This window comes from Equus quagga, chromosome 16 (assembly GCF_021613505.1).
Source record: "Equus quagga isolate Etosha38 chromosome 16, UCLA_HA_Equagga_1.0, whole genome shotgun sequence".
NCBI classification, from domain to species: Eukaryota; Metazoa; Chordata; class Mammalia; order Perissodactyla; family Equidae; genus Equus; species Equus quagga.
The window spans coordinates 20881063-20906535 of record NC_060282.1 but is presented as its reverse complement, the minus strand read 5'-3'; the positions used below and the strand labels follow the sequence as shown (position 1 = coordinate 20906535).

The window sequence follows — 25473 nt, the reverse complement described above, 5'->3', positions numbered from 1 at the left end:
TGAATTTTTTTTAAATGAAAAAAATTTCTTAGTTTATCTGTCTTATTCTCAAACTAATTTCAATTTTCTAAATCTTTCTATGTATCCCACCACAATTATTCTCTTAGTGGGAAGCTTCTGAAACCAGCTAAGCAAACAAACTTTGATTCTTCAAAGGCATCTGCTGACCATCTCATAAGATGATCCTTTCTTAATTGCCATGATACTGTCTCCCATATATTTTAAGTGAGTTCAAGAAATTGTATCACTATGCAAAGTCAATACATCTCAAATCTACTTTGGAATAAGACTGAAATAAATAAGTGAATATAATTAAATCCCTATTGTCTACAGTTTATTTGTTCTCCACAAGTAAATCAAGATGATGCTTATCTTAAGTGACCAGATAACCCAGGAGCCTCAATAAGGAGTGAGGGGCAGGCAGAGTTTGCCAGGATTTAGGGATTTAGATGACGTTCTAGCTCCTTTTGTTACAAGTGAATTCTCATTATCATTTCTTAAAACAATAACTATTAAGAAAATAATACAGCAATGTGAAAAATTCTCATGATAAAATGCTATTTTAAAACCTTCATTACTACTAAAACTGTGTACACATATACACGCACTCAAGCTTTTTCCCCTAAAGGCTAAATATACTCCAATCTTAAGAGTGGGAATGCAATGGAATTATGTAATATTTTCCTTTTTATTTTGTTCAGATAAATGCTGTAACATGATTATATTACTTTCATCATAAAGAATAAGAAACTGCAAAAGTTAAACAAAAAAAAGATATCTTAGATGAGATTCATTCATGTATCCCAGAGGTCCAGGCTTGCAAGGGACATGAGCGATCCTCTAATCAATCTTCCCTGTCTAACATTTAATGTTCTCCAAAAACACGAAAAAAACAAAACAAAACAATCCTTCCAATTATTCATGCCTCTCCCACTGTTCACATTGCTCCTATTTATTTATAGATCTGAAGAGCTGACCAATAAATTGTTTATGACTTGGCCCCACTGATCTATTTTGTTTAGATTATTGGCACAGAGAATTCCAACCAAAGCAGCGACTGTACTTTATACTGAACACTACCAAAGTTAAATACTAAAACATCAGTTAGAGCTTGTATTTGTGTAACTACGACCTTCCAATGGGCTTCAAATGTTTTATAGAAATTGTCCCATTAATCTTAAACACACATTTATTTTGTCCAAGAAATCTTCCCTAGAAAGTGACAGGAGAATCCCTTATTTCATTATGCTTTCCTCAAAGTTGTAATCCGTCACAGTCACGGAATCATGAATTCTTGTTAAGAGTATATTCAACACAATACATTTCGTGCCATACATTAACTGTTGAACGATCCTTTACAAGTTCCTGAACTTGTGTGCTCATTCTCTGGATCTAACTGACAGTAATCATAACATCCTTTGAGGTAACCACAAGTAGCAAAATATACAACTTTATACAAAAACAGCAGCAATCATTCTTCTAGGGATTAGGGAAAACAGAAAACTAATTTGGCAATATCGTTATAAACTGGTTTATGTGTTGTTTTCTGAGTACTTTGAGGACAAGGGTCACACTATTTTCAATTTTATTATATTTCAATGAAACACCAACCACGGTGCCTTTACTTGGGGGTACTGCACTGTGATTATGAAACAGAAGGACAGAAGTTATACAACCAGTTGACATCTCAACGTCAGTAAATTAAATAATTTTTTAAAAAGAATCAGAACTTGGTATTTAGTTGTGATTCAGTTAAATAGCCATTAATGAGATAGGTAGGACAAGGTACTTTCCAGTATTCTAAAAGAAGATAAAGTGACATACTTACTAGAAGGAAAATCCACTGCCCTCTCACCATCTATCTGTAACAATTTATCTTTAAGCAAAACACATTTCAGCCCAGCTTTCGATTGAATTTTAAACCAAAATCAGTATTACAATTTCAACATATCAGAGACATAAGGCAAATTTTCTTTAAATATGTACAACACTTACAAGTCAATAGGAAAAGACCAATAATTCAATTAAATAAAAATGGCAAAGAATAAGAATGACTTACAAAAAACGAACTACAAATAGCTCAAGTATATGAGAAGCATAATATCATTACTATGTTAGTATAACAACATTTTTGAGCACTTACAAACTAGATGCTGTGCTTCATAAATATTAACTCATTTAATCTTTAGTTTGCAGAAATAGGTATCATCACTACCTCCATTCTATAAAAGAAAAATCACAGACTTAGACAAGTTACATAGAGTAAATCATTCAGCTGAGACTTGACCATCAGCAAACTAGTTCCAGAGCTAGTGCTCAGGAGCACTAAGTTATCCTGCCTCTAGACTTCACTCAAATAATGTAAATTAAAACTGTGATGAGATACCATGATCTTTAAGGTGCAAAACAATAATGACATATACTGCTCCTGAAAGAATACACAAGAAATTGGCTACTTCTGGGAAAAGCCACTAGGTGGCTAGGGAAAAGAGGTGAGAAGACTTAGTTTTCAACCCTTTGTAATCTTCTGAAATAAAAATAACAAAAATAATATCTTGCAGGTTCATGTTCACAGCTCTTTAAACATTTGAGACACTTTCACATAAATTAACATTTCTGTTTCCTCAATCACCCTGTGGGGCAAAGTGAGTGAATATACCCTTAGCAACTGTTATCACACCTACCACTGTGAAGGTAAGTATTATACGTATCCTACTGAAAAAAAAGACAAAAGATTAACCACAGTTCTTTAAGTACTGAAAACCTTTGTAAAATGAAAATTCTCCAATAATAAAAAATTTTTTAAAAGCCAATGCCATCTGTCTCACCAGAATTCATAAGTTTCCAAAGTTGATCTACCAAGGCTTCATTGCATAAGGGAGACTCCATGTTCTTTGTAAATGGCGGGTTCTTCGTCAACATGTTTAGAATCTTATGTCTGAAAGAAAAAACAATTAAGTTTATGCTGACCACTAAATAAAACCTTTTGAAAATTATCTATAGTTCCTTCTTCCTATTTTATCATCTTTCTTCTTAGATTTCGCTTTGTGTTTTAGTTTCATTTCAAAAGACATTATGTTGCATCCTGCTACTGTTTTTTTCACTAAAAAAATTCTGGTGGGTTTGTTCTTTCTAAAATCACCTTAGTATACAATGAGGTCTTCTAAAACCTGACTCTATGTATTCCTAACCAACCTTTCCCCTCTCATTTCTAAAATAAACATTTTACTCTCCTTACAAAAGTTTATAAGAAAGACTGGTTGGTACATATAAAAATCTTAAAATAGGGCAAAAAAAAAAAATCACATATAGGCCAGGAAGAAGTTCACATTTGCAATAATAAAATGAATATAAACTTCATTTTTATAGTATCTTTGTAAAACATGGAAATGTGGAGAAGTATTTTAAATACGGAGATTGCAAAAAAGTTTCCTCAAAATAAGCTGAGGTTTAGAAGAGTCAACTAATAAAAATATCCTCATAGAGAGTAACACTTAAACTCCACTATCAAGAGTTTTTATCTCATGTGAGAGGCTACCCGAACACATTATGGAGTCTTCTGAAAAATAGGGCAATGTGATAAAAAAAAAATATGAAAAAGAAAATGTCCAGTGCTATGAGTAGGAGACATGATAAAAAGAGGACAGAGAAATAAAAGGAGAAGTGAGGAAGCTACAGCAGTAGTCTAGCATTTAGTGAAGGGATAAAAGCCAGGCCCAGGACTTGAAAGTCTGAGAAATTCAAGACCTCAGAGTAATAGAATGCTTGGATCTAACTGAGGAAGAAGGAAACTTATATTGTAATTTTTATTGAGGTTATTAGCAAAACCTTACAGAAGGTGAACCCGGGAAACTTTTACATTTAATTGGTGGTGGTGAGACATCAAATTGGATTTGTCCTTGAGAAAGAGACGGGAAGAAAGTGGGACTGCTAGGTTGTAGTTTAAGTCATTTAACCCCTTTTGGCTTCAATTTCTATGTCTGTAAAACTGAAAGATGTAGATGCTCACCATTAACATCCTTTTGGGCTTTGAAATTTTAAGATTATATGAAAGATTACTGAAAGGTTATGAGAACAAAAAGTGAAATGTGGTTGTAGATGCAATTTACAGATAGGTAAAATGAAAGAGGATACATACAGATATCTCATATCCATATTTTCCTATCTTTATGGATAAACCTAATTCCTGTCATTAAAGATCTCAAAATCTATTTGTAAGGACAGATCAGTATTACAGGTAAATAACATCTTCACCTGTTCTTTAGAGCTTGTTAATGTTGTTATACTTTTAATGCGCATGAAGAAGAAAAGTTAAGTTTCTCTTCAGCTGCTTTCCCAATTACTTCAAATACCAAAGTGGCAGGGGCAACTAATAAAACTTTATGGTATTTACTCAGATCATTACAAACACTTCACAGTCACACCAATGAATTATAAATGGTGCTTTGGAGATATCTTTGAAATTATCACTAAAAGAGCAATAATGATTAGCACATATATTACTTTTAGCAAATTAAACATTTCTTCAAATGTGGTTTAAAGATTAGATGATAGAAGAAAGCCTTTTACGAGGAAACCTTTATAAATCACTAAACACTTAAAGCAATATTCAGAGGAGATAAAGTTTAAGAGAAGACAATGAAAATCTTATGCTTAATCTTTCCGAGATTAAACATCAAAACTCACAACAAGCATACACTTCAGGCATCTGGAACAGACCTGAAGCAAATCCTGAGAAAGTCATGAGTTTACGTCACGTTCACAGCAGCAAAAATATCATATTATTTCCCTGAATAACTAAGAATTTTCTTGGTAGGCCAGTCCAATCCCATAGCCAATCACTATCTATAAGAAACGGAGTCAAATCAAAACCAAAAAGATGTTCAAAATCTGTCAGGAGAAAATGCATTGGATATGTGTGTCCCTTGAGGAACCGATACATTGTAATCATATGCATACTTGATTCTAAAATGAGAAGACAATTTCATGTCATCTTTAAAATAATCCTACCCAATCTTAAAGCAAATATAACTAGTAATTCTTCCTATCAATGTAAAAAGTATACACGTGCACAGAAATGAGTAGGAAGCAATAATCCAAATGTCAAGAATGTTGCTTCTGGTTGAAGTAATTCTACACTATTTTTAAGTTTTCTTCCTAATATGATTTTGTATTTTTCCAAATTTGTATGAATATTTTAAAAAGTCTTTCCCACTGAAAGAAAACTTTATAATTTTCAAAAATGTAAATTTCATTTTAGTTTAAAAACAATGCAGCTAGACTTAAATATTTATTTAAAATTATACACCTAGGTTATTTCTTTATCCCACCAGATGTGTAAAGTGAACAATGCTAGTAATGTGACAGGCAAACATACAGGTCAACCAAGTACATTTATTCCATTTAAATTCTCAAGATATCTTAACAAAGAACTGACTTATAATCTGAAAATCTTCTATGAAAGTAGACAATCCTATTACTACATTTAAAACGTCAAAGCAACATAAAAGACCGAGAACTTTCCCAAACATTTTAAAATAATTAAACATCTTAAAGTTTTTTCTATATACAGTTGTCAATAGAGACAAAATCACTTCTCTTTAACATATGAATTAAGCTAAACATTTATGCGATTAGAAGAAAAAGGAAAAAACTGTATGCAACGACTTAACACACATTTAACCAACTATATGCAAGGCATCATGCTATGTGCAAGACATACAGTGGCAAAAGGAGACACAGTTCCTGTCTTTTGGGAACTTATATTCCCGTGAGGGAAGCAGAGATCATCAAATAATCAAACCACAAAATTACTATTTATATATAGGAAGTATTTACGTAGTTGAATATAGGAAGAACCGTAGGATTTTACGGGTGATTATGACTTGAGGAACGTGAACCAGCTAGCACAGGGAGTCAAGGGAGCATCCTTGTAGAAGTGATGTTCAAGTGTGGCTCTTAAGTGTAACAGAATCATCACAGGTAATTCGGTTTTCTTCCTCCAGACTTTAAATTTCACCCCAAAATTCTTCAGAGCTTTATCTAACTCTAGCAAAATCAGTAATTCTGATATATATAATAATAAACACAGAAATGGAAAATCAAGTTTTTTTAATTCAATTCTTAATGAAGGCCATTTTAACATTAGGAGTTTAAAAATCAACCAGGAAGGGCTAGCCCAGTAGCTTAGTGGTTAGGTTCGCACATTCCACTTTGGCAGCCTGAGATTCACAGGTTCGGATTCTGAGTGCAGACCTACACACTGCTTGTCAAGCCACGTTGTGGTGGCATCCCACATACAAAACAGTGGAAGACTGGCACAGATGTTAGCTCAGCAAGAATCTTCCTCAAACAAAAAGAGGAGGACAGGCAACAGATGTTAGCTCAGGGCCAATCTTCCTCACTAAAAAAAAAGAAAAAAAAAAAAACACCCCACCAACCAAGGGCCATAAAAATTAAATGCTGTGTTTGGGGTGGGAGAGAATAATGACACTGATTTTAAGAGAGATATAAATATTTACCTATCTTTAAGATTAAGACTTCTATCCAATTAGAGCAGAATATAGCAGTTCTATATGATGGTTACTTAACAAGCTTAAGAAAAAGTAATAGAACAGATTGGTGGTTGCCAGAGGTGAGGGGTGGAGGATGGGTGAAATGGGTGAAGGAGGTCAAAGGGTACAAACCTCCAGTTATAAAACAAGTCATGAGGATGTAATATACAGCATGATGATTATAGTTAATAATATTGTGTTGCGTATTTGAAAGTTGCTAAGAGAGTATATCTTACAAGTTCTCATCACACACACACAAAAAATTTTAACTACGGTGTATGGTGACAGACGTTAACCAGACTTACTGCGGTGATCACTTTGCAACATATACAAATATCATGTTGTACACCTGAAACGAATAATGCTATATGTCAATTATACCTCAATTAAATAAATAGATGGATGAAAGAAAGAAGGAAAAGAAAAAAAAAGAAAAAGCAACGAGGGGGAAAAAGAGAAAAGGACAGAGCACCTATTCAAAGAATAAAAAACAGAGAAACACAAAAACAGAGACAGATGTCCAAGATAACAAAAATACACACATAACATAACTGCTGTGTGATAACACTCCTATCCTACGACCATTCATTGCCATTAACGATTTTTTAAGACATAGTGAATTTTTTTAACTATAACTATGGGCTAGATGATATTAAGTAAAGCCTAAGAGGTTCCCTATTGGTGATATAAATGAACCAGATCAGTTAAGATGAAAACACGTCAAAAAAAAAATCATGAAATATACTTTTAAATAGTGTCAGTTCAGATTGTAAATAACAGTGCTCTTGACATTTGAATATTAACAGTTCCACAACATCTCAAAAGCAATCATTTAGATGGTATAGCACGTAATTTAGAAATGTAATAATTTCAAGTATTTCCTACTATTACAATCTGCCAAAAATGGTCTTCAAAACACAATTCCAAGATCTCATAAATATGCATCTTAACGTTAGTTCTATGGTTGTGAATTGAAAATGTAAATGAATACATGGTAAGCTTTATTTATACTATATTTATACTTTCTGTTCCCACTTGCTATCAGTAGGATCTTCTTGTAAACTTTCAAATGCATGAGCTCTGTCAGATATGAGATGAGGCTGGTTTCCCACCTATCGTCTTTCATAAGAATATGTGCTTTAGAATAGGTGATTAGGGGCCAGCCCCGTGGCTGAGTGGTAAGTTAGCACGCACTCTGCTTTGGCACCACTCATCAGGCCATGTTGAGGCAACGTCCCACATGTTACAACTAGAAGGACCCACAACTAAAATGTGCAACTATGTACTGGGGGGATTTGGGGGAAAAAAGTAGGGAAAAAAAAAAGAAAAAGATTGGCAACAGTTGTTAGTTCAGGTGCGAATCTTTAAAAAAAGAATAGGTAGATAGGAGATTTTTGTCCATATCAACCTTACCCTTAGTATACATCAATCACAAGGACATAATATTTAAAATACAATTTAGATCACAAATCAAGAACTATGAAATGTTAACAGCAAAACTTTGTACAAAGAATATTTATATAATAAGCATCATTTAAAACACTGAAATACAAGGTGATTTAAGCAAGAATTCACTGCTACAACCAACCTGAAAAACTACTGTTGGCCAAAGATAATGTTCGTTAGGGCGCTGAAATCCCTCATGCAGATTTGTCAGGTCCAGGTGCATTTCAGGGAGGTTGGAAGGCAGAGTTTACTTGTATGTCTTTTTAGAAGAAATCACCTATCTGCCAACTGATGTACAAAGTTAAGCAGGACAATTAATGTCTCTAGGTCTATGTTCTTGTTTCTAGTTGGAATGGCTATAATCTAAGTTGCTTTCCAGCTTTCAAATTTTATTTTATGAAATCATAATATTAAAGCAAATGAACAAAAACTTGAGAGGCTACTGTGTGCAAAGAAAGGAAGACAGACATAGTCAAAAATTTAAACCTACTGGAATACACTGTAAACATCTAACCTTGCAAAAGAAAGCAGCAGAAATGAAGGAAATGAAGACTACAAGGGGATACAAAAATGAAAACAGTTACTATGTCAGGACTTCGATTTTCTTTTGTTTTCCCTTATTTTCTAAAATTTTAATAATGTCATATTACATTTTTTAACCCCATCTATTCAATAAAAATTGAGATTTTATATGAGAAAGAAACAAATGGGATACACCAAAACATTGTTCCTAAATACTTTTAAAATAAACTAAACCAATCAATACAGAGCTTTTATAATTGTGGGTATATAAGGGATCCTCCATGTGCACTACAAACTGTTACATAAGCTTTTCTTTAAGTTACAATAGAAATTACACATAAAATTGCAGGGAATAAACTTTGTTTTTTTGTTTTGTTTTGTTTTGTTTTTGAGGAAGATTAGCCCTGAGCTAACTACTGCCAAATCCTCCTCTTTTTGCTGAGGAAGACTGGCCCTGAGCTAACATCCATGCCCATCTTCCCCTACCTTAAAGATTTTTAAAAATTTTTTTTTCCTTTTTCTCCCCAAAGCCCCCCAGTACATAGCTGTATATTCTTCGTTGTGGGTCCTTCTAGTTGTGGCATGTGGGATGCCGCCTCAGCGTGGTTTGATGAGCAGTGCCATGTCCGCGCCCAGGATTTGAACCAACGAAACACAGGGCCACCTGCAGCGGAGCGCACGAACTTAACCACTCGGCCATGGGGCCAGCCTCCATCTTCCTCTACTTTATACGTGGGACGCCTACCACAGCATGGTGTGCCAAATGGTGCTATGTCCACACCCGGGATCTGAACCAGGCCGCTGAGAAGCAGAACATGCGCACTTAACCACTGCACCACCGGGCCAGCCCCTAAACTTTGTTTCTTAACAATAAATTTTTAAACATGTCTTTCCAAAGGGAAATCAAATAAAAAAGGGCATGAATAAACGCATAACATATTCCTATATTTTCAAAAATAATAAAGACTTGTTTCATGTATAATCTTCTGAAATTATTCAATCTACATTAGGACTTACAAAAACAAAATATTATAGCACAAAAACTAACCTTACATAGGGTACAGGATCATTCTGAATCATATTAAGCAGCCACTGCAGTTCTTCATAACTTCTGTCCACTGAAAATAAAAATAAGGAAATATACTTGTAGTTAATTGCAATGAACTAAATAACAAGTGACAAGCAGGGAGTTTACACTTAATATTTAGGACTCTGCCTTTGCTCTATTTCCAATCACAGCTGAAGACTGTAGGCAACTTCTCACTTTTTTATGCAATATGCCGTTTTGTAAATTGTATAAGTATTGTGCTATATGAAGCCAAAACACAAAACAGGACCAAGTGCGTATTTTTTACTAAATCAATAGCAAATACAACATAAAGCAAATTATAATTTAAGAACCCTAAATTAGAGATGATTAACTCTAAATGGACAAAATGTGTTTAAAATAAAATTGTGGGGGCCCGGCCCCATGGCGGAGTGGTTAAGTTCACACACTCTGCTTTGGTGGCCCAGGGTTTCACTGGTTCGGATCTTGGGCACAGACATGGCACCACTCATCAAGCCACGCTGAGGCGGCATCCCACATGCCACAACTAGAAGGACCCACAACTAAAAATATGCAACTATGTACCAGGGGGCTTTGGGGAGAAAAAGGAAAAAATAAAATCTTAAAATTGTGTTTCTAGATGCTTAAATCAAATTATAGAGGTTTGATACTCAACAGTATCTCACCTATATTACACAGAATGGTAAACACTTTTTTGCCCAAGCAATTTCTTTCATTTAAGGCTAGAGAGCAGCCTTAACTTTTCAACACAACATAAAAGGCAATTACAAAATAGTGCTATAAACATAACTGACTTCAACAAAATGACTTAACTACTCCCACCCACCTTTTCAACAAGTTTCACTTTTATGATTTGAAAAGCTTTGTTTTTAGAATTCTATTTCTAATATTTTTGATTTTTTCATTTTCTGATGATCTGGATTCATGGACCACATTTAAAAACCTTTCAATTTAATTATACTTAATAATTTAGCATTCTTTTGTAAATCATAATATTAGCATTGTATTTCATTTCAGCTAGTACCGATTCATGAAATCTTCATATTTATGTGAACATTCATGTACCTTGAGAAAGAAGGTTGGGAACACTGGCACATTTGGTGGATATCAACACTTCTAGATTTCACAAATTGGTAAAATGTCAAAACAAAACTGGAGACTGATACAGGCTTACATTTTTTTTTTCCTTGCCAAGAAATTCATTAAAAAAGAAAAATCACTATTTTTACACCACAATTTCTTAAAAGAAAAATATTTTAATCCTCAATAAAAAAGAACAAATGACAGTTCTTTCCGAACTTAGGTCAACATACTCATTATATTGTTCTTACCCTTTTATAATTTCTGACTATAAAGTATTTCTATTAAAATTTACAAAAAATTATAAAGATTTGAGTATATTTTCCTCTACTTAACATGCAAATATTAACCTATAGCTACTATAGAACTTCTCTCATCCCCTCCTTTCTTTCCAAAGCCAGATGAGAAGTTTAGCATACTTTAACTTCTTTACTCTTCCCATTGTTTAGTGCTATAATCTGGAATTTTAGATGCAGATTTACGTATTTCCTATATTTGTATATTAAAGAATTTTTGAAAGCTGCATTAAATTTTACAACCATGTTAACAAATACTTAAATACTTTAAATACTTTACAGGCATAGTTGCCCATCACTAGGTCTTTCATTTCACACCTCATCAATCTTGAGTGATTTTGATTCACTTTCAGGTCAGCTGAAAATTATCTTTGGGAAGTTTGTTTTTAAGAATGTCACACAGGAGATGTACTTCTAAGTCTTCTAGGCCACATGAGTGACAACTTGGCAGATCATAATTTTCCCCAAACATTATGTTAGCCATTTGTTCAGTCTTTTGAACTCTTCATATTCTGAAGAAGTCATAGGCCACATTATTCTTTTATACCTTGTACAATAACTGAGTTCTGATATTCCTGGGAACCTACATATTTTTCCTTAACCTTAAAATTTTAAATTTCATCAGACTCTAGCTTAGGTCAGTTTCATTTACACTCTTTCAAAGTATTCTATTATTTCTTGGATTATTGCTTTTCTTCCACTTGTTCTCTTCATGACAATTTTTTTTTTTTTACATTTGCATCTCTTTAATCTTTCTCTTCTGTATTTTTGAAAATGTTTTGGATATGTAGTATTCTCTTATTCATTTTTTGGCCTTACCTTTTTTTAAACTTCATGAAGCCTTGCCTAATCCCCCTACTGAAGCTCCTGTTTTTGTCTCTTGCTCTACTTTCACAGACACAAATTTCGGACAGATGCAAGATGTTCTGCATCCTTCTGATAGAGTTAGAAATTCCCCGAAAATCATCTTCTATTTCTTAAAGTAACATGTAATTAAAGCTATAGAATGATACACTGACTTCGTGGAAAGACCAAAGATATCTATCTATAATTTTATTCTTTTCCCTTATTTACTAATTCTTATACAAATTCTACATTTACAAAAACTTCTTTCTAAATCAGAGAGTCAAGAATTTACAACATCTGTATTGTACATAATATGAAAACCCCAATAAGAGTGGCTTTAAATAATAAACATTTCTTTCTAAAACAGTATGAGCATATATTTCTAAAGCGATACCTTTAGTATAATCAACAACTGCTTCCAAAGCTGCTATCCTAATGTCCACGAAGTGTCCATATTCTGCATAAGATTTAAAAAGAGCTGGATCACTTGGCACATGTCCATTCTTCTGAAGCACTCGTATGGCTCTCAAACAACTAGGAAAATATTGTTTACAGTTAAATGCTTTTGTTAAAGTACTGTGAATCAAACTTGTTCCTTAGGCATTAGAAATTAATCTGTAACAGTAAACTGAAAAGTTGATGTGATTTGAATCTACCTTTTAATTTTATAACATTAAATTTTCACAATGATTATTAAAAAAAATCTAAATCCTATTAAAAGAAAACAAATTCTCAAAACTTGTTTGGAAATCCAATTTCAGGTATCATTATACTTATAACAGGAACACACTTCAGAAAAAGGTAATTAGCATAAAATATATTTCTTTTTTGTTTTTGATGAAGATTAGCCCTGAGCTAACTGCTGCCACCAATCCTCCTCTTTTTGCTGAGGAAGACTGGCCCTGAGCTAACATCTGTGCCCATCTTCCTCTACTTTATATGTGGGACGCCTACCACAGCATGGCTTGCCAAGCAGTGCCATGTCCGCACCCGGGATCTGAACCTGCGAACCCCAGGCCACTGAAGCAGAATGTGGGAACTGAACTGCTGCACCACCAGGCCGGCCCCAAAATATAATTTAAATATTTTCTGCAAAGTTTTAGCAATATATATTTTAGTGAATAATATACATGGAAGATTAAAACTGTTCATAATGTTTGAATAAGTGAATCAACTACTTTTAGCAAACTCCAAAAGAAGCAGACAGGACTTTTCTTTTCTTTCCTTTTTTTTTTTTTGGTGAGGAAGATTGGCCCTGAGCTGAGCTAACATCAGTTGCCAATCTTCCTCCTGTTGCTTGAGGAACATTGTCACTGAGCTAACATCTGTGGCAATCTTCCTCTATTTTACACCACCACAGCATGGCCTGATGAGTAGTGCTAGGTCTGCGCCGGGATCCAAACCTGCAAACCCTGGGCCAGTTTTTCCATATTCAAAAACCTGGTGTGAACTTAACTACTATACCACTGGGCTGGCTCCAGACAGAACTTTTTGATAGCCATATACAAAGAAGTTGATAGGAGCAAAAAGTCACCTTAAAAAAAGCCTAACGTTAGAGGGATGTTTAAAATATATCCAATGGGATAAAACATTATGCAGACATCAAAAATAATGTTTATGAAGAATTTCAGATGACCATGAGGAAGTGTTTATGATATAAGCAGAATACAAAAACTACATATACAATATATGTCAAGGAATTAAAAATTTATATAGTCACAAGGGAAAAATTTTAAAAGGCCATTCTCCAGAATAGTAATAATTTTATCTGTGATGGTAGAATCATAGAGGATTTTAATTTTCTCCTTTTACTTTACTATATTTCCCAATTTTCTACAATGAAAATAAATTTCTCTTATAATTATAAAAACAAATAACTTTAAAGAAAATGTAAAGAATCAGCATACCTGACAGTGATAGTGTGTCTATAACTTGGAAGAAGTTTTTCCATATTCAAAAACCTGGTGATTTCTTCAAGAATGAGTCGCACATCCGGATTTAAATTATCCAAAGTTCGAACTTCATTATTCACACTGACTGCAGGTGTAACGGAGTTGGCAAGGGCATCAATCATTTCTGCACGGTAATAGTTATCTGAAAACTAAGTCAAAAAATAATTATGAGAAGATAAAAAAAAGTTCATATTTCTATTCAAAAGTCAATAAAATATTTATAACTTAAAGATATAATTTATCTGAAAATATAAGCAGGTTATCTAAGTATTCAACTCTCTCCTTTGCGTAGAGTGTGACACGTTAGAAAAAAGAGTAAAAAAGATTCACAAATTAGTAATACATTAGCTTACTCAACAAATATTTACTACCTGTAAGGCACTCTTCTGGTGACCTAGCCAGATTCCTCTAAAAGGAAGACACAGTCCACAAATCCTGCTGGTAATACAGAGCTTGCAAATTGGCTATTTAGTACTCTATTTTCAGATATAAACATACCACCAAGGGTCACCACATATTTGAGGAAAGCATCAACATAAAAAAGAGAAACCAGAACAAGCAAAGGAGAAAAAGCAACTAAGAGGATATAGAGGATGCAAGGAAAAAAATCAGCAGGGGGGAAGAAATCCAAAAACTATGATTATCTGTCTGAGAAATAACCAATGATATGCCTTCCAATAGCTTAACATATTTTACAAAAGAAATATGCAGAGACTCAAGATCAAAATTAAATTGGAATATAAAATTGAAAAATAACTCCTGAAATTTTGAGCAAAAAGAAGAGATATAAAATAGGAAGAAACGCATAAGGAAATTAGAGGGCTGGTACAAAAGACATAACATACAAATAATAAGAGTTCTAGCAAAAGAAGCAAAGAAAATGGAGGAGGAAATCACCAAAAAAAAAGAAAATTTAATTCCTAAATCCATATCCCAGTCAATTCCCAAAGAAGCAATTTACTGAAAGGCAATCTGAGTGCGGTTTACTTAAACTCAGCAAATCAGATGCTCCAGCCTGGAAACCTGAACATGGAGCAAGCAAGTGAATTCTCTCAGCAGTGCTTGGCAGATGTTGTGCCACTCAAAGTGCCACGGGACGGAGCAGGGATACCTGCTCCCTTTTGACTTCCCTTGTGGAAGCAGAACCTCACAGCGACACACAATGACAGAGTCCCTAAACATTCTGACACTGGGCAGGAAATAAAATAAGGTATAGAACAAACAAAAGAAACCAAAAACAAAAGTACTCCACAAGTGATCATTATGGACAAAGTTTTGTTTTCAGATCATTCTAATGATTGAAAAATTGATCTCTATAACTTCAGTTCCCTAGTCCTAATTCTTCCCTCTGACGCCAGAGAGAATGTTTATGGGGTTCTTCTTTTCACTATATTAATTTTATTTTAATGTTGTTGCATTTATCAATCTTTTCTTTTTTGGTTTCTAAGTTTTAGAAAGGCCATTTTCATTCAGGGATCATTCAAATTATGTTCATGGGTTTTCTTCAAGTATTTTTACAGTTTCATTGTTACCTCTGCTAACTACTTTACCAACAAAGCAAGAGCCATTTGTTTAACTGTTATTTCTGACCTAAGTATTCAGATCACAGAGTGAACTCAGAAATTAAAAATGAGTAGGAGGCATGGGTAAAGTAGGAAAACCAAAAGATTTAACATTTACCCCTCAGACCACATCCAATTCTCATAAATACTATAATCCCAATGGAACAAGCTAGATTATCTGATCACCCCAAAGTTAAAAGAGATAAAGTAAAGAAAAAATAATTTGTGGAATGCAATTGGGGGGAAGAGCAGCATTTAGTACAGCAAAAATTCTTACAAAAAACAAAAAAACTGACGGCATCACTATCAATGTATTGCAGCAAAGACTGATGTTTTTGACAACGATACCTTGGTGCCAGGAATAGTTCAACCCATGTTCTGCATACCTTATTTAAGAAGACAGAAGAATTTCATAAACCTATATATGATTTATTATAAATACGTTAATACATGAGTATGTATAAAAGATTTTCATATAAAATGGTTAATAACTAAACTTAAAAGGAATTAAATTTTAGTCTTCTTGAAAACCAAATCATCTAGAATATTGCATTTTAATGCTCCTGCCCAATTAATGAGATGTTAAAATTTTTAAAAATATTTTGCCCCAAGTCCCAAAACTTCTTTTTGGCATTTAATGTTTTACATTCCTAATTTAATTTTACTTGTAGAATATCTGTCATTTGTTCTCATGTACTTTAAAAACTCTGTATCTATGCTGTGAACCTTTTTTTAAATGTGCTTAACCAAAGCCTTCAGAGACAAATCATTCATGGTTGGAAGTGAAGTACTCTAAAAACAAAGAAACAGATAAGCCAGCAAATGAAATACTCTTAGGCATCCACCCAATCACATCTTTTCTGCAAGTTTTAATTCATTAATCTATAAATCTTTAAATGACGACAAAATCTTTTTCTCCCATCCATAATTGTTAAGAGAGTAAGGTTTGACATCAGATAGATCTGGGTTTGTCTCCTGGCCTTGCCACGTATGTGACCTTAGGTAAATCTGTTAACCTTTATTAGCTTCTGTCTCCTTACATGGAAATTGAGATAATAATAGTATCTACCTCAGAGGTCTAATGAGCATCATATTAGATTATCCATGTTTTGGTACAGGCCATCGAATATGTAAAAAATTAGCCATTATTATTACTGTTGCTATTATTATTTGCATTATTCTATCCTTAATATCTTCAGAGATTAAGATACAGTATAGCCTTAATTTACAGCAACTAACTGTAACAATTGATTAGAGTTCTCAAAATTAAAATGAGTCATATCGTTCCACAAAAACAGTGAAGTGTAAAATTTAATAATTCATCAGTGTGCACCTCACAAAATCATAAATGATGACATGTATGATAGCATGGTGTACTAAAAAGATCACCACACGGATGGGTGGCAGGAGCTCACAGCATAATTCCCAGATTACATTTCCTGTGTAATTTTAGATTCTCAACCTCTGTGTTTTGCTTTCATTTGTCAAACAAGAGGTAACAGAAACCTCCAACTATGTAATAAGTAAGGTTTAAAGGAATTACGGTAAGTGAAATCACTTTGCAAAGTAGCAAGTAGGGGCCACTATGAGTTAAATTATATAAACCCTACCCAAAACAAGAAGATGGACATAAATCATTTGTCAAACTATTTCCCTATTCCATTTGAATATAATCTGATTTCACACCATCCCACATCCTAATCTTATATCTTCAAATATAAGAAATCCATGTGTAGAGGAAGAAATACTTTAAATGAAAGTCAAACAAACCAGCAGACTAGAAAGAATTTCATAAAAAATTTGTTAATGGTATTCACAGTTGGAAAGAAAAAGTGTATCAGCAATAACGTATTCTTTTAAAGCAATAATTTATTTATTCATTTATTTTTTGGTGAGGAAGACTGGCCCTGAGCTAACATCTGTTGCCAATCCTCCTCTTTTTGCTTGAGGAAGATTGTAGCTGAGCTAACATCTGTGGTAATCTTGCACTATCTTCTAAGTGGGATGCCGCCACAGCATGGCTTGATGAGTGGTGTGCAGGTCGACACCCAGGATCCAAACCTGAGAGCCCCAGGCCACCAAAGCAGAGCAGGCAAACTTAACCACTACGCCACTGGACCAGGCCCTTAAAGCACTAATTTTTTAAGGACTCTTTTTAGCTTAAATCATTTGAATTTATTCTACTCACTTAAAGTGAGGAGGAAAAGTCTGTCTTATTGATTTTCGTTACTTTGGTAACATTTTATTAAACTTTTCATGAATTCGACTTATCCTACCAGTTACATCTGTCTTTATATGTGCTGTTCCTTCTGCCTGGAATAATCTTCCTAGATTGGCCCTATTCATAGAGTAGGAAAATCCTATTATCTTTATGACTCAGTTTGAGGGTCACCTCTTACATACAAAATTTTGCTGAGTCTTTCTCTGTACACCCTTGGAAGAAGGCACTACGTTCTCTGAACTCCCCTAGAAAACTGTGTACACTTATCTCCACCATAGTAGTTATGAATGACTGTTAACTGTTTACTCATCTGATTTCCCCATTAGGGTGAATTCTTGAGGGCCCAGAATCGGACTGTGATATATAGCAGCTGTTCAACAGATGTCTAACGAAAACATGAAAGTCTGCATGGCATCTACCACCTCTTCTTTTTATTTACCATGGTACACTGCCTAGCTTAGTGTATATTCTTAAAAACATTTGCTGTTTGGTAGGATAACAAGTAAGGTGAAATAACTTTCAAAGCATGGCATTCCATATCTATTTGCTAAATAAATGAATAAACACATATAATGGTAAAAAAGAAAAAAATCAAACTCATCAATGAACGAATTATCCCAAGAGGGAACTGTTTTCTGGGTTTCACTTGGTAAAACAAAAAAAGGAACAAAAATAAAATCGGGCTGTGAGGCTTCACCAAAACAAGTTTTAGCTGACTTCCCCAAATCTGATGCACTATTATCTCCACATTACAATGCATATGAAGAACATTTAAAAACCAACTAGTCTTCATCCATTGGTTAATATAATAAATTACGTTTACATGTTTCTATCCCTAGAAATTTCAAGTACCATGAGCTCAACAATGGTTTTACAGTCTAAATATTTCTTTAAAAACAAAATATCACTGGGTAGTTTTATAATATTCATTATTCATTAAAGTATCTTACCTTATTTTTTCTGTTGTCATTGTATTTGATTAGGTCTAAAATAAATGTTAAGACTTCTTTGGGACAAAGGTTGTGAACATCTCTCAATAAAGCCATTGCAACTGGCATAGTCTACAAAAAAAGATTTTTTTAAAGCATTTTTAAGCATTTAAGCATTTTTAAGCATACTCTTTCATTACTGCAATTCATTGAAGTATATACAGAAAAAGGGTTACTCTGGGGCTGACATAGGTATCTGGACGGAGCCTAGCCCCTCTAACTCCTACTTTCTCCCACTGGGAACATGTCTCAAACATTCTAACAAAAGAGAAGAGCTGAGTAGAAAACCAGCGGGAGAGCTGCATAACTGAGTGCATGCTGTAGCCCATGTACCTTTGCCTTCATTTGTTAGAGCAAAGTGTATGTAACAGAAATTATAAAAATTCAGTTCTGTCTTTTACAGTGGAAAAGGTATGGATTTTTTTTTTTTCTTAAAGATTTTATTTTTTCCTTTTTCTCTCCAAAGCCCCCCAGTACATAGTTGTGTATTCTTCGTTGTGGGTTCTTCTAGTTGTGGCATGTGGGACGCTGCCTCAGCGTGGTCTGATGAGCAGTGCCATGTCCGTGCCCAGGATTCGAACTAACGAAACACTGGGCCGCCTGCAGCGGAGCGCACGAACTTAACCACTCGGCCACGGGGCCAGCCCCCGAAAAGGTATGGATTTTAACATTAGATAGACTATTACTCAACTCCTACTCTACCAACTAACTAAGCTGGATTATTTTAGCTAGCTTCTTACTGAGCAGAAGCATAGTTTCCTCACAGCCATTTCTAGGATTAGATGATACAGTCATATGTCACTTAACAACAGGGATTCATTCTGAGAAACGCGTTGTTAGGGCAATTTCGTGTAACATGTTTGCACTCAATGTGCGAACACTGAGTGTCCTTCACAAACCTAGATGGTATAGCCTACTACACTCCTAGGCTATATAGTACTAATCTTACAGGACCACCGGCATACAGGCAGTCCATCAATGACCGAAAGGTCGTTATGCGGTGTATGACTATATAGTGGCTGGAGGCATGTGTCAGATAATAGAATTAAATCATCAGTCTGAGAAGACACTGATTCTCCAGTACCACCTCATCCTCAGCCTAAGGAAAAACGGTAAATTAGCTGAAATCTAGCCTTACCTTCCCCTTTCCAAACCTTCATAAGCAACTTTTCTCAAAGGGGTAGAAACCTGACTCACGCAGTGGTAACCTCTACCAGTAAAACAAAGCCATTTAAACTGGAGGCAGAACTACAAATGAATAGACGTGTTAGTCCCCAGTACATAAGGAGATTTGGACTATCCCCTCTTCTGGACTCCAAATAACCAGACCCTGTAAATTGGGGGACAAAAAAGAGGATGGCTTCTTTGCTTGCTTGAAGGACTAGAAACAAGAGGACAATCAGTGTTAATGCTGTAATACAACTAAGGGAAAGGCTCTTTTCCACAGAAATATCTGTCCTAGGCTGTTCTGTCCTTTTGGGACTCAAGTTTGATTCAGGCACTAACCTTCTCTCTCTTTCTTCTGCCACTAGAAGTATTATGTGAAAGGTGAACTGGTCTAAAAGCATTGATTTTCCAACTTTTTTGACTGCAACCCAAAGTAGGAAACATATTTACATCCTAGCCTAACACATACACACACACACAACTTAAATACAATGGGTACAAACTAAAACCAAAAACCTTACACCTATCCTCACTACACATGATGCATTCTGATACTGTCTATTGTTTTCTTTCACTTAAAAAGCAAACAAACTAAAAACTTTCAAATTGATTTCATGAGCCCCTCACTAACGGGTCACAAATCCCAACTTGAAAAACATTGACCTAAGGTATGTGGAAGCACAATGGCATAATAAAATATTGGGGGACATACTAGGTAGACACAGAAATTAACTTGCTTCCATACCATAAATTAGTGAAATGGCAAAAGCTGAGCAACACATATATGTTTAGCTCTTAAAAATGAAATAGGATGCCAACAACTTCTTCAATTACACCAATATTGCCTTTCCCCAAACCTGGATCATCCTGACTTTGTTATGCTGATGAAATTCAGTATAAATATATCATGACTTCCACTCTCAGCAGGCATCTCAATGTTGCTGGGTAATCTTTTTACTCTTCTCTTTATGATATATAAATCTCACCTTGCCTAACATCCCCCTCAACATCTACCTTTTCACTTGCTTTCAATGTGCTTTCCATTTGCCTCAGAAAAAGGAGTGTTCTTATCTTTCCTAAAATTAACTTCCCAATTGTGTTCCACTCATTACTAATACCTTCAGAATTTGCTCCATCTTCTTTTATATATATATATTTTATATATATATACTTATTTTATATATATATATATTTTAAGATTGGCACCTGCACTACCATCCGTTGCCAATCTTTTTTTTTCTTTCTTTCTCTTCTTCTCCCTAAAGCCCCCCGGTATATAGTTGTGTATTCTAGTTGTTGAGTGCCTTTGGTTGTGCTATATGGGATGCTGCCTCAACATGACCTAATGAGCGGTGCCATGTCCGCGCCCAGGATCTGAACCTGCCAAACCCTGGGCTGCCAAAGCAGAGCGCGCGAACTTAACCACTAGGCCACGGGGCCAGTCCCCTTTTCTTATATTGACTTGCTCCCAGTTGAATATTTCATCTCTTCCTCTCTACTGGTTCCTTTCTCTGTGTCAAACATGCCTCATGTTTTTTCTCCCTCGATACAAAACAAAACAAACCCAAGATGTCTTTTTCTCAAGCCTGCTTTATCCTCAACATGTCTCCTTTCTCATACTCTTTAATACCAAAATCATGATAGACTAGGCTTCACTAGTTTTCTCTTCTTCAACATCACTCCTCCTTCTAGTTCAATCTAGTTAATCTAATTCCAGCCTTCATTATTATTAAATTACTCAAAAAATTTACAAACACTTTCCGAATTGCCCAAACGCTGACCATCCTGTCATTCCCACATCCCTTCCTAAAACAATGACTCCATCATACCATCACTTTCTAAATTACTGTTTACAAAAGACTTACTATGTGATAAATATAGTGTTAAAACACTTCACATGCTTGATCTTAATTCCAAAAAAGATAAATTTTACAATTGAGTAAACTGAGGCTTAGAAGGTTAAGAAACTTGTCTTCATGAAAACTGCTAGTGAGTAGCAGAGCTGAGACTGAAACTAGAGCTGTATGTTGTCCTGTCTCTGATTCAGACATGTTGATCACATTCTAGGACTGCCATCAGAAGGACTTACCCATACCTCCATCCGCTGTGTAACCAACCCAAAAGTCAAATTATCCATTTCTATTTACTTCAGTATTAAATCGCCTTTACAAACAGGTCATAAAATTAATGAACAATCACTTAAGTTTTGAAAAAAATTTTAGAAGCAAAAAAAGAACAAAGGCAAACCTTTTTATAAAAATATAAACATACCTATTATTTGAATAGTCCCCAAGTTAAACTGAGATAAATAGATAGTGGCATAAACAGAGACATTTAGAAAGTAAACTGTACCTTCTGAAGAAAATAACTTTGAAAGCTCATAAAGTTGTTTGTTTTCACAATGTTTGGGCAAGTTTTACAACAAAACATTCTAGTAAAGAGTGACTTCATGGCTGGTGGTCCTGTCCACGTGCTCACCATTGAATTTGCAATCTGCAAACAATTAGAAAACAAAGTAATTTCCATCACCACTGCAAACATATTTTAAAATAAATAAAACAGATTTCTAAAAGTTATCAATACAACTGGATTAGTCTTCAACGATTTCAATTTTCAGAAATTTAATACATTTTGGCCTTTCATTATCATTTCCAAGGAAATATACAAACTCACACCCCCCAAAAAAATTCTTATGTGCACTTATTATTTTCTATAAGTTAATTTCTGAACGGGAATACTCTTTTATGTGTTAAGACAACATCTTTGCAAAAGGCTTCTATTCTGAACAAGCTTGTCTTTGTCAATTTAGGCAGACATAATTCTATTTAAAATTTATCAAATAGAAGCATCACCATGGATTTTAAATAAGGTTTTTCAATCTACTCCAACTGAAAAACAAGCCAAGCACAATGCTACCATTGAAGTCTGTAACAATGTTTTACAAAAAAACCTTATCTTGCTACTGATATTTTTAGTGTATACAAAAATCATGTCTCAAAAGAAGGAAATTATAATTAACTTTAAATAACATAGTCTAATTTTATGGATCTGCTAGGGATTTAGCATGCAAGAATCACAAAGATCTTTATAGAAGCAATGAAAGTATATCCTTAGCAGAGGATTATCAAACATTCATGTTTTCCCTCAAGTATCTGGAATCTAATTACTCACTAATTACCATCAAAGATAAAACAAATCTAAACCACTATAATCTGAGGAAATGTTGGACAAATGGATTTAGCAGTGAGGAACACAAGAGAGTCACTAAATGGGAATGAACCTATTATCAAGATGCTCTTTAAATACCTGGATACCATTATTTCTGGCCAAATTTTTGTCTGCGTTTTTCTGCTTTTCATTTGTTCTACCTTCAGTTTTTTTGCATCTAAAGAAAAATATTTAGTTTTCTTACTAAATTAACTTCTCTAGCATGTTAAATTATAGAACCTATCATCTTAAATTACACATCACTAATATTGATTACTCAGCCCAAACTAACATGAAATAATCACCACAGCGAGACAATTAAGACAAAATGCTTTCACGTACTATAATGTAAACATCTCTCAAACCAAGGAATTTCTTATCAAATACATTCTTTGCTTTAAAAACGTGACTGGCAATTCAATAAAATGGCGAGAAATTCTCTTTGGTTTGAAAAATTTCACTTTTCAGTTTGATAATCAGAAAAATTTAGTGCATATCTATGTTCAGACCAAAACATGTTTCTTTCCAATCAGTCTTATTAAAAGCATTTGGTAAAAGCTTTCAAAGGACCAGCTACTAAGTAAAATTAAAGATTATGGAGAATCTTAACTTATCTTCAGAGATTTTTTTTTTTAACTCATCTTCAGTAGTCATTTTGTTTTCCTTCTACCATACAAAATCTCACCTTTGCAAGGCAGAAGCAAGCTGCCATTCTTACTCGGTAGAAACACTGCTCTTGTTCTAATATGTCAGTGAGTGCAAGCCGAGATGCCGGAGTAGGGAACTTTTCCAAGGCCAAAATGGACTCCTGCTGTGCAACAACATCCCTCTCATAGCGGAGCTGATACTGCCACATAAAATCAGCTTGCTCAAATTCTACTTTCCTCAATACTGCCATATCTGGGTCTATCCTTATCCACAGCAAAGGAGAATCAGCGCTGAAAGAAAATATGATTTTCTTTGTTATTTATTTTTCCAATTTTAGAGATTTATAAAATAAAAACAAAGCATTTATTAACCAGATTCTCTTCTACATGTAGTATTCAAGACTGCATGGAGTTTTACTGCACTCATTTTTTTTTAATCACACTGGCAACTTTCTCATTATGTTTAATATACTTCAATTTTCTCACAATGTCTAATCTGTATCAATCTTGCTGGAAAGATCTCCAAGGATAAGAAGATAATTGTCACAAAGAAATTGCATCTGAAAGTATTAATTTGTGTTTCTGATTTGTGATTAGTGATGTGAAAAAGGAGAATGAGACCAAATGTCTTTATTTCACTTCCTACAGCCTAATAATTGATTGTGGCTATAAATGCCACTCTTTATTGAAAATCAATCTTTGACTAAAAAAGGAATTCATTTATTTTACTAAATCAGTTTGTTTAATTAATACTTTTTTTTAAATGCTAGACTTATGATAACCCCTACAAATGGCAAGTTCTGTAGTAGTTTGGAAGCACATCACAAATTTATCCTCACATACTTCTCAAAGCAACAAGCACAGTTTTAAAAACCTAGTCTATGTCAACACTTTCATCAAAAGACCATCACCTGAAATATTAATTCAATTCAACAAATACTACTGGGCACTTACTATAGGCAAGTTACTTGATATGGAAAAATTATATAAATGACATATAAATAGTAGTGACAATTTGGCAACCAAGTTACTAAATAATTTCAGATGTTTTCTAAAGAACATACAGACAGGATAGACAAAACACAGTTTGAACTATATTATACTTAAAAATGAAACACTGTCAATCAATAAATATTACCACATAAAACTTAGAAAGTGATATTTAAACTGTGTTTTGCAAACACAGGGAGCTCAAAGTGCCCTAGAGCCTTGTCAAAAGACAAACAGAGTCAACATCACCTTGGAGCTCATTAGAAATGCAAACTCTCAGGACCCACCAGTAAAGTGCTGGATCAAAGATTGTATTTTAAGAAGATGCCCAAGTGACTGACATGCATGTTACAGTTTGAGAAGCACTGCTCCACAGGCCACCAGGGGAGCAAGAAAGCTACTTAAGCCAAGGCTGTGCCCAGTCCAACCATCCTGTATTTCCTCCTATTTTCACCTGGGCCAGGCTAGATTTACTTTTCTCTCTTTGATTATGATTTTATGTAAGATTTGTTTTTTGGGGGGGTTTTTGGCTGAGAAGATTCACCCTGGGCTAACATCTGTGGCCAGTCTTCCTCTATTTTGTATGTGGGTTGCAGCCACAGCATGGTTGACAAGTGGTGTAGATCCATACCCGGGAATTGAACCCGGGGCCACTGAAGTGGAGCGTGCTGAACTTAACCACTATGCCACTGGGCCAGCCCCCTCAAAAGTTTTTTTAAAAGCACAAATTTCAGGACATTTACATAGTTTTAGATATGCATGACAAGACAAATGAGAAGGCAGAAAAGTATTATATCCTTAAACTTAAGTAACTAACTTACTCCATTGCAGAAAGATCCATGTCAACTTCTTCTCCATTCATCAGTGGAATTTTTTTCTTTTTATTCCTATATTTAAGGAAAAATAAGTTTCAAAACTGTGAGAT

At 34.4% G+C, this 25473-nt stretch overlaps 1 protein-coding gene across 8 annotated transcripts in view; it reads right to left on the bottom strand.

Annotated features, from left to right (window-relative positions):
• The window catches only part of TAF2 (TATA-box binding protein associated factor 2), an 80828-nt gene that overhangs the window by 20978 nt on the left and 34377 nt on the right, over positions 1–25473 (bottom strand). For all 8 annotated transcript variants that reach the window (XM_046641938.1, XM_046641940.1, XM_046641941.1 and 5 more), the window contains 8 exons: positions 25370–25435; positions 23597–23849; positions 22057–22197; positions 18499–18609; positions 13721–13914; positions 12208–12347; positions 9571–9640; positions 2829–2938 (listed from right to left, as the gene is read on the bottom strand). In XM_046641938.1, coding sequence (XP_046497894.1) covers positions 2829–2938; positions 9571–9640; positions 12208–12347; positions 13721–13914; positions 18499–18609; positions 22057–22197; positions 23597–23849; positions 25370–25435 — 1085 coding nt within the window. The remainder of the gene's footprint in view (positions 1–2828; positions 2939–9570; positions 9641–12207; positions 12348–13720; positions 13915–18498; positions 18610–22056; positions 22198–23596; positions 23850–25369; positions 25436–25473) is intronic.